General features: G+C 37.1%; 5 protein-coding genes across 5 annotated transcripts; 4 read left to right on the forward strand and 1 right to left on the reverse strand.

The window, feature by feature from the left end:
• Nucleotides 1-1534: 1534 nt before the first annotated feature.
• MONOS_11303 (uncharacterized protein) lies at nucleotides 1535-2869 on the forward strand (the record flags this gene model as incomplete). Its single annotated transcript, XM_067863823.1, has 1 exon — nucleotides 1535-2869. One exon carries the CDS (start codon nucleotides 1535-1537, stop codon nucleotides 2867-2869), a length of 1335 nt encoding a protein of 444 aa, XP_067733688.1.
• Nucleotides 2870-2898: 29 nt separating this feature from the next.
• Nucleotides 2899-3447, forward strand: MONOS_11302 (uncharacterized protein; the record flags this gene model as incomplete). The annotated part of the gene is made up of 1 exon (XM_067863822.1): nucleotides 2899-3447. One exon carries the CDS (start codon nucleotides 2899-2901, stop codon nucleotides 3445-3447), a length of 549 nt encoding a protein of 182 aa, XP_067733689.1.
• Nucleotides 3448-4280: 833 nt separating this feature from the next.
• Nucleotides 4281-5315, reverse strand: MONOS_11301 (putative metallophosphoesterase; the record flags this gene model as incomplete). The annotated part of the gene is made up of 5 exons (XM_067863821.1): nucleotides 4281-4317; nucleotides 4381-4703; nucleotides 4768-5026; nucleotides 5088-5161; nucleotides 5217-5315. 5 exons carry the CDS (start codon nucleotides 5313-5315, stop codon nucleotides 4281-4283), a joined length of 792 nt encoding a protein of 263 aa, XP_067733690.1.
• Nucleotides 5316-5440: 125 nt separating this feature from the next.
• Nucleotides 5441-7084, forward strand: MONOS_11300 (uncharacterized protein; the record flags this gene model as incomplete). The annotated part of the gene is made up of 3 exons (XM_067863820.1): nucleotides 5441-5616; nucleotides 5671-5833; nucleotides 5897-7084. 3 exons carry the CDS (start codon nucleotides 5441-5443, stop codon nucleotides 7082-7084), a joined length of 1527 nt encoding a protein of 508 aa, XP_067733691.1.
• A 114-nt stretch (nucleotides 7085-7198) lies between these two features.
• Nucleotides 7199-10818, forward strand: MONOS_11299 (uncharacterized protein). The gene is made up of 3 exons (XM_067863817.1): nucleotides 7199-7317; nucleotides 7381-7584; nucleotides 7670-10818. The coding sequence occupies exons 1-3, from the start codon at nucleotides 7309-7311 to the stop codon at nucleotides 10724-10726; spliced, it is 3270 nt and encodes a 1089-aa protein (XP_067733692.1). The 5' UTR covers nucleotides 7199-7308; the 3' UTR covers nucleotides 10727-10818.
• The last annotated feature ends 14 nt before the right edge of the window (nucleotides 10819-10832 follow it).

A 10832-nucleotide genomic window follows, 5' to 3' on the forward strand; every position in this document is an offset into this window, starting at 1 on the left:
CACAAATATTTCAGATGGTTGTATTCTTGATTTTTCTCGATTTTTGCCATGCCTCGGTATCCGATCAAATAACATTTGCTCTTTAACAGTAAATGGATCGGATTTTTCGTCTGTTAGCCGAAGCGATCCAAGAGCAAGTGTGTTTGACTGTTCGAATGGATGTGAAACATGTTTGCTAATTAACTGTACAAAATTCGCAGATGAAAGAGCTATTGAAAGTTTGAAAGGTGGGGTAGTGATGTGTTCAATTCATTCGAATAGTGGATTCAAAATGACCCAGTCATCAATAATTCGAAGTTCATGCTCATTGTCAGGAAGAGGAGGAGGATGCTACCTTCAAATTGAAATGAATGAGAAAGCCAACTTTTTGTTTCAAAATACAACATTCACTTCGAATTCTGCAATGATTGGGAATGATATTTTTGTGAAATGCGAAAATATATCTTCACAAATAAATGAAACACAATTTTTGTTTGATCTTCGAACTTTAACAAATTCGGAGAATTCCATTTTTGGATCTGATAACGCAGAATATCAAAGTGACATCAATCTCTTTAGTTTTATAACAATATACCTCTCAGATCTAATTGTTATATCATCTACTTCTAGCAAACAAGGAAAGGATGATCGACAATGTGGAATTCCCACTTTCCCATGTCGAAGCATCAACTATGGCCTTCTTCATTTGACACACGACTTTGAAAGTCGTTTGATAGTTGATGAGAGCGCAGCTCTTGAGAATGAAATCGAGTTGGATGAGATGATGTTCACATCCAAAAAGAGAATACAAAGCGATGTTGTATTGAATTCATCAATTGACGCAACCCATAACTGGATTATTAAAACAGAAAATTCTGTTGTTTTTGATCGATTGAGATTTTTGTTTTGCCAGATCTTCTCTTCTCTCTATCAAACTTTTATTTTTGTTCATGCTGGAAATCTGGAAATGTTTATGATCACATTCGCAAAAGAATCTCTTCATGAGTTTGATATTCAACTGTCTTTAAGTCTGGTTTCACTTGCTTTCGGAAATTGTGCTATCAATGATTTTCGTGTTCAACAACTTTCTTTCACAAAACCTCTGTTTGACAATTGTCACTCTGCAAATCTTCAAATAAACTCTTCGTTGTTCACAAACCTATCGATTCAAACACCATTATTAGATGTTTGTCAAAGCGGACTAAATCTTGACAGAGTGTCGTTTAGCAACATTTCTGGTTCAAATGATGAATCTTAAATATGTTCATGCTCAAATTGTAATACAACTGTGATATTTTCAAACTCTTCATTCAATTTGAATTCAATATCAATAAAAAAAGGAAGAGTTGCTTTGTTTTCATCATGCTCAGAGTTGGCTTTGAATTTGTGCGAATTTTTTGGTAATATCAGTAAAAACTTATTCATGGAAAGAACTTTTTCAAATATTGAATCAGACGAAAATGGTGTTTGTAAATGGAATGGATCTATTATTCACTTTTCGAATTGCTCGACTGTAATAAGTGATTCAACTATCTCTAATTCTCCGATTGGAGGTATGTCAATTTTTTGTGGAAGTTCTGAGATAACGAAAGGAGAGTTTTCATATAATAATCCAAATATATCTGGATATCCTTCAATTCGAAGGAATATAATTTGCACTAATAGAGGAATGTTAATCATCCAAAGCTTAAAAGGAGGAGATGGAATGTTGCCAAATAGTTCAATGTGGATTTTGAACGATGACTGTGAGATAAGTGGAATAATATTGGAGCATCCATCAGAGTTGTTTGTTCCTCATTTGGATTCTGTGGATGTGACTGAATTAGAAAACGAAATTAAACTAACTTTCAAAGGATTACTTCTTCTTCCTTGCGATTTATCTTTTGGAGTGGTAACAACAATTGAACATACAGACTCAATTGAATATTGCAAAATGGATCAAAAAAGCTTTGCAAATGAGACTTTTGTTGAAGGGAAGATTCCAAAAGACATTATTATGAAGGCACCTGATGAATCACAGGTTACTGCTTCAATTTGGCTTATAAACTGTTTATTGCCAAATTGGACTTCAACATTTGTTCTGAAAAATAAAACAGCTTCGAATAAAGCAACAGAATATAATAGTTTATCTAGAAGTGAACGAAATGAATCATCTTGGCTCACAATTGTTATGGCAATATTTGCATTTTTGTTTTTTATTGTCCTCATTGTTTCTATTGTTGTGTTAATACGATGGAGAAAGTTAAAAGAAGAAGCCAAGAAATACAAGGAGATTGTAGAAGATACAGTAAGGAAGGATCCGAAGGCGTTTGAGATGGTGACGATGGAGATGTCACCTGAAGAGCAGTGGAGAAGAGCTGAGAGAGAGGCAGAGAAGAAGAATGAGGAAAGGATGAAAAAGAGAGTATATGATACGAATATGCAGCACTCTGAGTCATCAGAGTATTTATTGAGTGAGAGTGGATCGACTGAATATATCTTGGGAAAGGATTCAGACAAGATCCCTCAATGGATGCTGGAGAAGGTTGATGAGAAAGAGGAAGAAGAAGAGGAAACAAGGAAGAGAACTCCTTCTCCATCCATCTCATCCACTTCAACAGCTGATTCTGATTCGACTTTTGTTCGAAGGGAGGATCTGTGTCCAACAACATCGTCCATGTCGAATCTGGTAGATGCAATGGCCTGTTCATCTCCTCACGAGAAGCTGATTGTGGATCTGAGGGATTCGCTGTTCATGCTGCTTCATGGGCTGAACAAGACAAAAGAGATGGCAATTGGCATCTGCAGGAGAGGGAGCAGACAGCTGCTCAGATCCTGTTCTGGGTGGCAAATGGAGCTCTCCACTCCTTTGATGAAATGGAAAACCCACTTCAATCATTATCCAACCTGAGCCCACACATTGTGCTGTTCTCTGAGCATATGGTCATCTGCATCGTGATGCATTCGGACTTATTGTCTGATGATGACTCAGATTCATCATCCATCTCTTCGTCAACTGTTGTGACGTCCTCAAGTGATAATGACGAAGATGATGACTCTCTGCCTTCATCAGCGTTTGAAGATGAAGATAGTTTCAGAAAAGAGTGTTTGAGGTGGAAGGCGCCTGAGCTGCTGATCAACAAGAAGATGGGGGCAACCAAGGAGTCGGTGGCATTCTCGATTGGGATGATGCTGTGGGAGTGTATGACGCTCCAGATTCCGTTTGGCGATTATGAGGCAGAGGTTGCGGGAAAGAAGATTGCGAATGGAGAAAGGCCAAAGAATGAATCAGACAATGAAAGAATGAACACACTGCTTGGTCAGTGTGTTTCAGCAGTTCCAGAACAACGGCCCTCTCTGGTTGGACTGAAGCGAGAGTTCATCCAACTATTTCCAAAAGGAGCAATGATAATGACTGTATCAGATGCAATTGATTTGGAGGTTGACACAAACGCTAACAATGATCAAAGTGGTTCTTTTGTTTATTGAATAAATCAATAAAATAGGAAAGAATTGGTTCAAAAGAATAGCGTTCCGCATTTTGATCCAGTAATAGATGCGAATGACAATCAAGCAACAACTGAAGAAAAATTCAAAGATTCAATGCATATCATATCATTAATAAAAAAGAATTTGAGAAAGATTCAAAATTAAGGAAAGTATATAATAATAATAATGTTAAAACTTGTATTTTTGTATTTATGGTCGACTCTATCTTCAATAGAGTCAAGCATTTTTTGATTTGTTCTTTATTTCTTTTGAACTTCTTGTGAATACTTGTTAATTTGTGAAATTTTTATCGACCAATTTTACTCTCCTGATTTATAATCTGAATTTTTGAATTTTTCTAAAAATTCGAATTCGTTTTAAAAAATAAGCATGAATGATTTAAAATTAATAAAAAAAGAAATGTTAAATAAAATAAAATAAAATAAATAAATAAATAAATAAATAAATAAATTAAAAAATAAGTTTAAAAATGAAAGAAGTGCATTTTAACTTTTCATACCTTCTATTAAAAGAGTTTGCTTATTCTTTTGTTCAATAATTTGAAATTATGATGGAGAAAAAGCATTTCAATCATAATTAAAACAAATTGAATAACAACTACTGAAAGAATCCTATTTCCAATCGAATTCATAATTGATTGTAGCAATCCTCATAATCAACTTTTTCAGAAGAAAAAGAAGAAATAAAGATATTAATATGATGAACTATACAACGAATCAGAGAAAACACACAAATAAAGAATAGCACTTGCATAATAAATGGATTTGGCAAATATTAATATATGGTTATCGCAAAAGAGATTTGCAGCCAGTCTAAGAATGTGCTGAGGAAGGCCATACTCTAACCAAACTAAAGAAATAAAACATGAATATTAATTAACCAATGCATTGAAAATAAAATATATCCACAAACCTTGGAGTCATTCCATAAGCTTTTCTCTCCGATGGATATCCCAAAGCGTTTTGTACATAACGAATTCCTTCAATGGTAAGATCTGTGTTGATGTGCGAATGTCCAAAACAATGGACGCATGGCCTCAATCTTCTAATTTGATGCTCAAGACGAGTGCTACCTACAACATGAGGCAAAAAGTGTAGATTTAGCAATGGTGTTGGTGGAAGAAGATCTCTCCTGGGGATCATGTGAGAAAATGATATAATTCGCTTTGGATCATCTTCCTCAAATGAATTTAAGACAGATTCATTTCGTTCATATAAATCAGTAGGCTTGAAACCCTTTAAAAATTAATATTCGAAAAATTTGATGGATTATAACAATAACTATTTTTTTTTATCACACTGATGGCCAGCTGCAATAAAAGAAATCCGACCAGCATTTTAGCTCTTCTTTATCTTTTGCGGTCAATGGTTCGCTTGAAAGAGATGAATCATACCAAGATAGCAATGGCACAATCCAAAGTTCGTCAACTTTTGCTGGTGTAACTTTAACCCCAATTGTTTTGCTGGAAGAAAGAAGATATTCTAGTTTATTCAGCGAATTTCCGCAAGCTTTATCTGTTATCCATAAGTCGTGATTTCCAGGCGTGAAAAAGACTTCTCTTAAAAAATATTTCAATAAAAATTTGAATGAAATCAAATTAATTTTAAATGCTAGAGCACCTAAATTTTTGTTTAAGTTGATACAGAAATTCTAAAGTTTTTGAGATATCATTCGATATATCTCCAGGAATAATCTGTTTTTAAAAATCATTTGTCACTCTTGAAAACTTTGACAATCGCACCACATACAAGAACATCATTTTCATGATTAGTTAAAGATAGCATCCAATCCAAATTTTCCTTGTAATCTACGTGAACGTCAGATATAACATACACATTTGTTTCCATTTAATGATCAACATGATCAATTAGCATAATTAAATTGAGTGACTGTTGAAATGAATCTTTTATCGCTTTCACTTCCCGAAAAAATAGTCCTTCTTTTGAATGACATTCCTTCAGGAAGATCAAGAATGGCAAATTGTCTTCCTATCGCAATTATTCTTGATCTCGTTGAAAATGGATGGATTGGATTCGAAGTTCCTTATGATCGTGTTATTCTTTATAAGCGTCTTTCTCATCCATCCAAAACATTTGAACAAATATTACATCAAATGTCCATGGACGAACCACAACCTCTTTCAGCATGGTATTCACTTTTATAACGACTTTTATTTTAAATAATTTTTTTGTTAACGTGAAGGATTAACAAGTTTTCACAGCACGATATTACTCAACTGATAGAAAATGATTTGATAGAAAAAAATTTACTTGAGACTAGCTTTTCAACGCCTCAGCAACATGAAAGTGATTTTTCTTTTCGATTTTCAAGTGATTTGTACCCTGCCGAAAGTGAAGGAGAAGAAGTATGCTTTTTTGTTTTGTGATTAAACGATACATGTATGTTTGAATTGATTTTTTATGTTTAGGGAAGTTGGTACAGAGCACCACTTCAAAAAAATGCTCACACTCATCTTTCAATGATGCAGCCAGATTTCAGATCTGTTGAAAAACCAAGGGTTATGCATGCTCTCACTTCACGAGGGGAGCAAGCGCGAATTGAGCTCGTCCGAGATCTGTTGATGATGATTCGAGGAGTTGATATTTACAGTCTCATCCCTGAACCATCAACTGAAGTTACACCTATCCTTCAGCCTCCTTTAACCGCGACTGACAAGCGTCCAATTTCGCAGCAACCAACGAAAAGAAGTGGAGACAAATCAGCAAAAGGAGAGAGAGCCTCCAAAGGATCTGGAGCTTCAAATGCAGCGTCTGGATCAGGGAGTTCTTCAAGTGAAGGGAATGTTGGCTCATTGGCATTGTCTTCTGTATCAAATGCTGGAAATATTTGCACAGCACCAGAAAAAATACTTCTCCCACCTCCTATTCCTCAATTTACTCAGCCTCCTCTCATGTTGTTGTATTCCACATCGATGTATCTTTCACAATCACCTCAGACATCTTTGCCTGCTTCTTCTTTTGCTCTCCCTGCTGATTCTTCTGCTTCCAATCTTAGCAATCTCACTACATCCACTTCAGATAATCTTCAGCATCTTCGAAATTCTTCGGTGCTTTTACTCCGCCTTCTCCACTCTTTTTCTCTCTTGTCTTTTATTTTGCACTGCTCCGATCCCATTGTCCACAGCAAACGCCTTACACAACTTCTGACTGATCCAAGTGCCCTCCCATCTAATCCTCCTCCCGACAGCTATTACGACTCTTTTCTCCATTCATCATCGCGCCCATCATCAGCCAGCCCTTCCCCTTCAGACAATCAAACATCGGCGTCTTCTTCTCCTTCTTTGCTTGTGCCTAGCGAAGGCAGACTGGGCACAGCTGATGCTCCTTTGACAATCGCTGTGCCGTTGCAGCCATCTACACCAGCAACACCTTCAATGAGCCCACAGCCCAAAAAAGCGACAAAAAAGCCAGGCACCCCAAATTCGACAGCTGTGACTCCCTCCGCAAGCAAAACAGCAAATAAAAAGGAAGATAAAGATGAGGATTTAAAAGATGAAGAGAATGAAGATGGGGAGTATTATCTCCATTATGCATGGCTTCTTTTCGAAGCAGTTCTACGACCTTTTTCCACGCTTCAAAAAGCATGTGGTTTTTAGTTTTATGTTGATATCATCTCACAATTTTTTTATTTTTTTTTAAAATTAAATGTGCTATTGAAGTGAAATTGATTTTGTCGAGTATTTTTTTTAAACAACTCATGCCATAATTTTTTTATTTCATCTTTTTTCTGTGAATAAAAATTGAGCAAAGAAGCTCAATTATATTTTAAAACAAATTTTTATTAAAACTATTACTTTTAATTATTTCCTCACAAATCTGGATGCAAAATGTATGTTCCTTAAAATGAATGGAGAATTTAGCTGTGATTATGTGTTATTTGCTTTATTTTCAGAAAGAGCATCATAAACAATTTAGCGATAAATGCTTACCGGAACTTTCATTTGATTCTTTTTCATATGGAAAACAACAACCTTCAAACAAACGTGGAGAATACATGCGTCCTTCAACTTCCTCTGGTTCATTCAAGCCAACATCACGCCCATCAACAAGCTCAACTGTAAACACAAAATGGCATAGAACGAAGCAATATGAAATTGTTTGCTATTTTATTTTTTCATTTATTTTTAAAAAAGGAATTTTCTTGTGATTTTTTTTTCTTTTCCCTCATTCTCGTTTAAAAGGATCAATCTCCTTATGAGCAGGTTACTGAACCTCTTATGATTTCACTTTCTAACTTTAAGGACGCTTCAGCAAAAAAGCATGATCCGATTGAAGAACAATTGTATTTGTCAATAGGAAGGCCAATTATTAGAGGCGAAAAAGATCCTCCACCTGTTATTGAGGAAGTGATTCGAGCACCAATTTCAAAGAGCAACAGAGCATCTTCGCCTCTGCTTTGTCAGCGTGCAACCCGCGAGCGCAAAGATCGTTGCTCCTCATCACTTGAAGCAAGGCGCCGCTCATCGCCTGTGCGACCTGCCACCAGAGATAGCGGGCTTGGCAAATCCAGATCCAAAAGGAAGGGGTTGCTAACCGACTCAAAAGACTTTACAAATGAAGAGGACTGTTTCCATGCAAAAGGAGCACACCCGCATTTTCGAAAGTCGCAACCTCATTCTTCTCCTCAATCATCTCGGGCTTCTATGAGCACTCCTTTATCCCCTTGCTCACTGAATTCAGCAGGCTCTTCTGCAAATTCATTATTTCCCTTTTCTGAATCGGAGCCAATTACTACCCACGAATCAGCGATTGTGACACCTTCACCTTCAATCAACTCTCCACTGTTTGCTTCGACTTCTCCGAATGTCACAGCTCAATCACCTTCTCTTTTCAATTCTCCGCAACGCAACATTCACACAAGGGCAGAAGCCAAACGTCCAAGCGCTGGAAAGACTGGCTCACAGTTAATGCCCACAAGGAACGTTAGAACTTCTTTGGGGATAAGAAGAAGGGACAAAGATGCGTTTTTCAAGAGAAAGGAGGAGGAAGAGCTAAATGATACTCCTATGGAAGGGCATCACAGGAAAAAGAGAAGAGATATCAAATTTAGTGAAAGCAGAGAATTTGACAGAAGAAGGGAAGATAGCGAAGACTTTGGCAGAACTGAAATGAGGAGGCAGCAGGCAAGCCACAAAGTAGTTATGCACAATTATCTCGAATCTCCAAAGTCAAAAGCATCCAACGTGAGATTCTCCCTTCCGCACCCCCCTTCGCGCCACCATCAGATTTTTGCGCCGGCAACTGTGGAGGATGTTGTGGGTGTTGTGTCGATGCTGACGCCGACGCTTGCTGAGTCGCCGTATTCGCAGGACCCGCGACGCATCAGAGGGCTCAGCCGGTCTGTTGCTGCCACAAGAGCACACATACCGTCATACACCTCGTTTTCAGCCATGTTTGCGTCTTCCTCTTCCTCTTCCTCTTCTTCGTCGTCGTCACTTTCAAAACCGGTTGCGCAGCAGAAGGGCAGGGCAAGGACTTCGATGAGCAAGAACAGAAAGGGCATGAATGATTTTGATGGAACAGAACTTGTGGATGATAAAGAGATTCCAATTAGAAGAGAAAAGGTATTCAAAGAAGATCAAAATGAAGCCAATGAAGAGGAACAAACAAGGGAAAAGCTGAAAACGACTAAAGCTGCCAGAAAAAAGAAGGAGAACGCAAAAGAACCAGCTATTTATGGAGAAGGAAAAACATCTTCACATTATGCTTCTGCAGATGCGTTACAGCCCCGCCAAGCTTCGCCCTTTCGTTCCTCTTCAACAACCGTCCTTGTTTCAACCCAATCTCCTTCTCATCAACGTGTGGTTGTTCATCCACAGACACCTTCTGCTGCCATTTTCACTCCATTTTTGCAAGTCAACAAGGCAGCAAAATTTGCTTCGCAAACATCAAATAGACAGTTCGAAGCAACAACAAAGAACAAAAAGGGGAAAGTGAATGAAGGGAAGCATATGGAAGACATGAAAAATGAGAGTGTTGAAAGAGAAGGAGAAGAAGGATATGAGAATGAGAAGAGAAAGAAGCAAAAGAGAGAGAAAGAAAGAGAGCAGGTGAAGAATAAATCAGAGGAAGAGATAAAGATGAGGATCCACAATCAAGTTTGGAATGATGCGTTTGAGCGGATCAAAAGCAGAATAAAAGAAGACGACAAAGAAGAAGACAGAATTTTGTCTATTAACATAGCAGCGATGCAGAAAGAAGAGAGCAGACAGAAAATAGCACTGAATGAGGAAGAGGAGAGGAGGAAGAGGAGGATGATGGCAAAGAAAAGGCAGGTGACAGCAACACAATTGAGAAGGATTGAATCAGAAGAAAGGAAGGAGGCGAGAGAGAAAGAACAGATGAGAAAGAAGAAGATGATGTTGAATGAAGAAAATGAGAGAAGAAAGAAGAAGAAGAAGAAGAAGAAGAAAGTTAAGCCAACAAATAGAATAGTTGGAGGGAGTATAAAATTTGGTGAAGAAGAAGAAAAAAATGAAGACAAAGAAGAGGAATATGAAAGGAAAGAAAATGTGATTGAAAACAATATTGAATTCGAAGAAGATCATGATGATGATAACGGGATGGGTTCATTGCTTATTCATTCGCATCAGTTGGCATCTGTTTCAGAAAGCGAGAATGAAACAGAAGGAGAAGCAGAAAAAGAAGAAGTTGAACGGTTTATGAGGAACGAGATGATATTTGAAGAAAACGAAGAGAATGAAGATGAAGAGAATAAGATGGGTTTATTCAAAGAAGAAAGACAGGAATTCAAAGAAAACAGAGAAGGATTAATGAATGAAAGAGAATATGAAAGCAGACAAGAAAGAAGAGAAGAATGTTTCGATACAAAAGAAGAGGAGTGGAATGAAGAACAAGAAAGAGAATTGGATTCAATGAAACGAGTAGAACATTTGGAACAACCCGAGCAGAACTTTCAGTTAATCACATTTGGAGAATTTGGAGCAGACAATTTGGAGGCTTTTTCGAATGAGGAGGTACAACAGCAGATTGAGATTCAGGAAAATAAAACTCAATTGAAAGAAGATGAAGAGGGAGCAATTGATCCAAATGACTTGTTTCCTGACCCTCACATTATCACTTCACAAGAAAGCGAAACATTTCAAAACGATCAAACAAATACAATCAATGAGTATCCTCACTATTCTCTTCAAGAAGACGAAGAAGGAGCAGCAACATCTGAAGATACTCTTCAATTATCGGTTTTACAAATGATTGGGGTGAATGAACCATGTTAACATCTTACAATTTTTTTTATAGTTAGTATATATGTTTTGTATATGTGTTTATATTATAATTATCTTTGAATATGTAATTATCTTTCACCATTATATATTTTTTCCA

The sequence above is a fragment of the Monocercomonoides exilis genome (assembly GCF_001643675.1).
Source record: "Monocercomonoides exilis strain PA203 chromosome Unknown scaffold6-2077815, whole genome shotgun sequence".
NCBI lineage: Eukaryota > Preaxostyla > Oxymonadida > Polymastigidae > Monocercomonoides > Monocercomonoides exilis.

What these genes read in the sequence shown, in the direction of transcription:
- MONOS_11299 (XM_067863817.1), top strand. An exon ending in GAACGAAGCAATATGAAATT is followed by an intron (nt 7,585 to 7,669) that starts GTTTGCTATTTT and finishes CTCGTTTAAAAG; the next exon opens with GATCAATCTCCTTATGAGCA.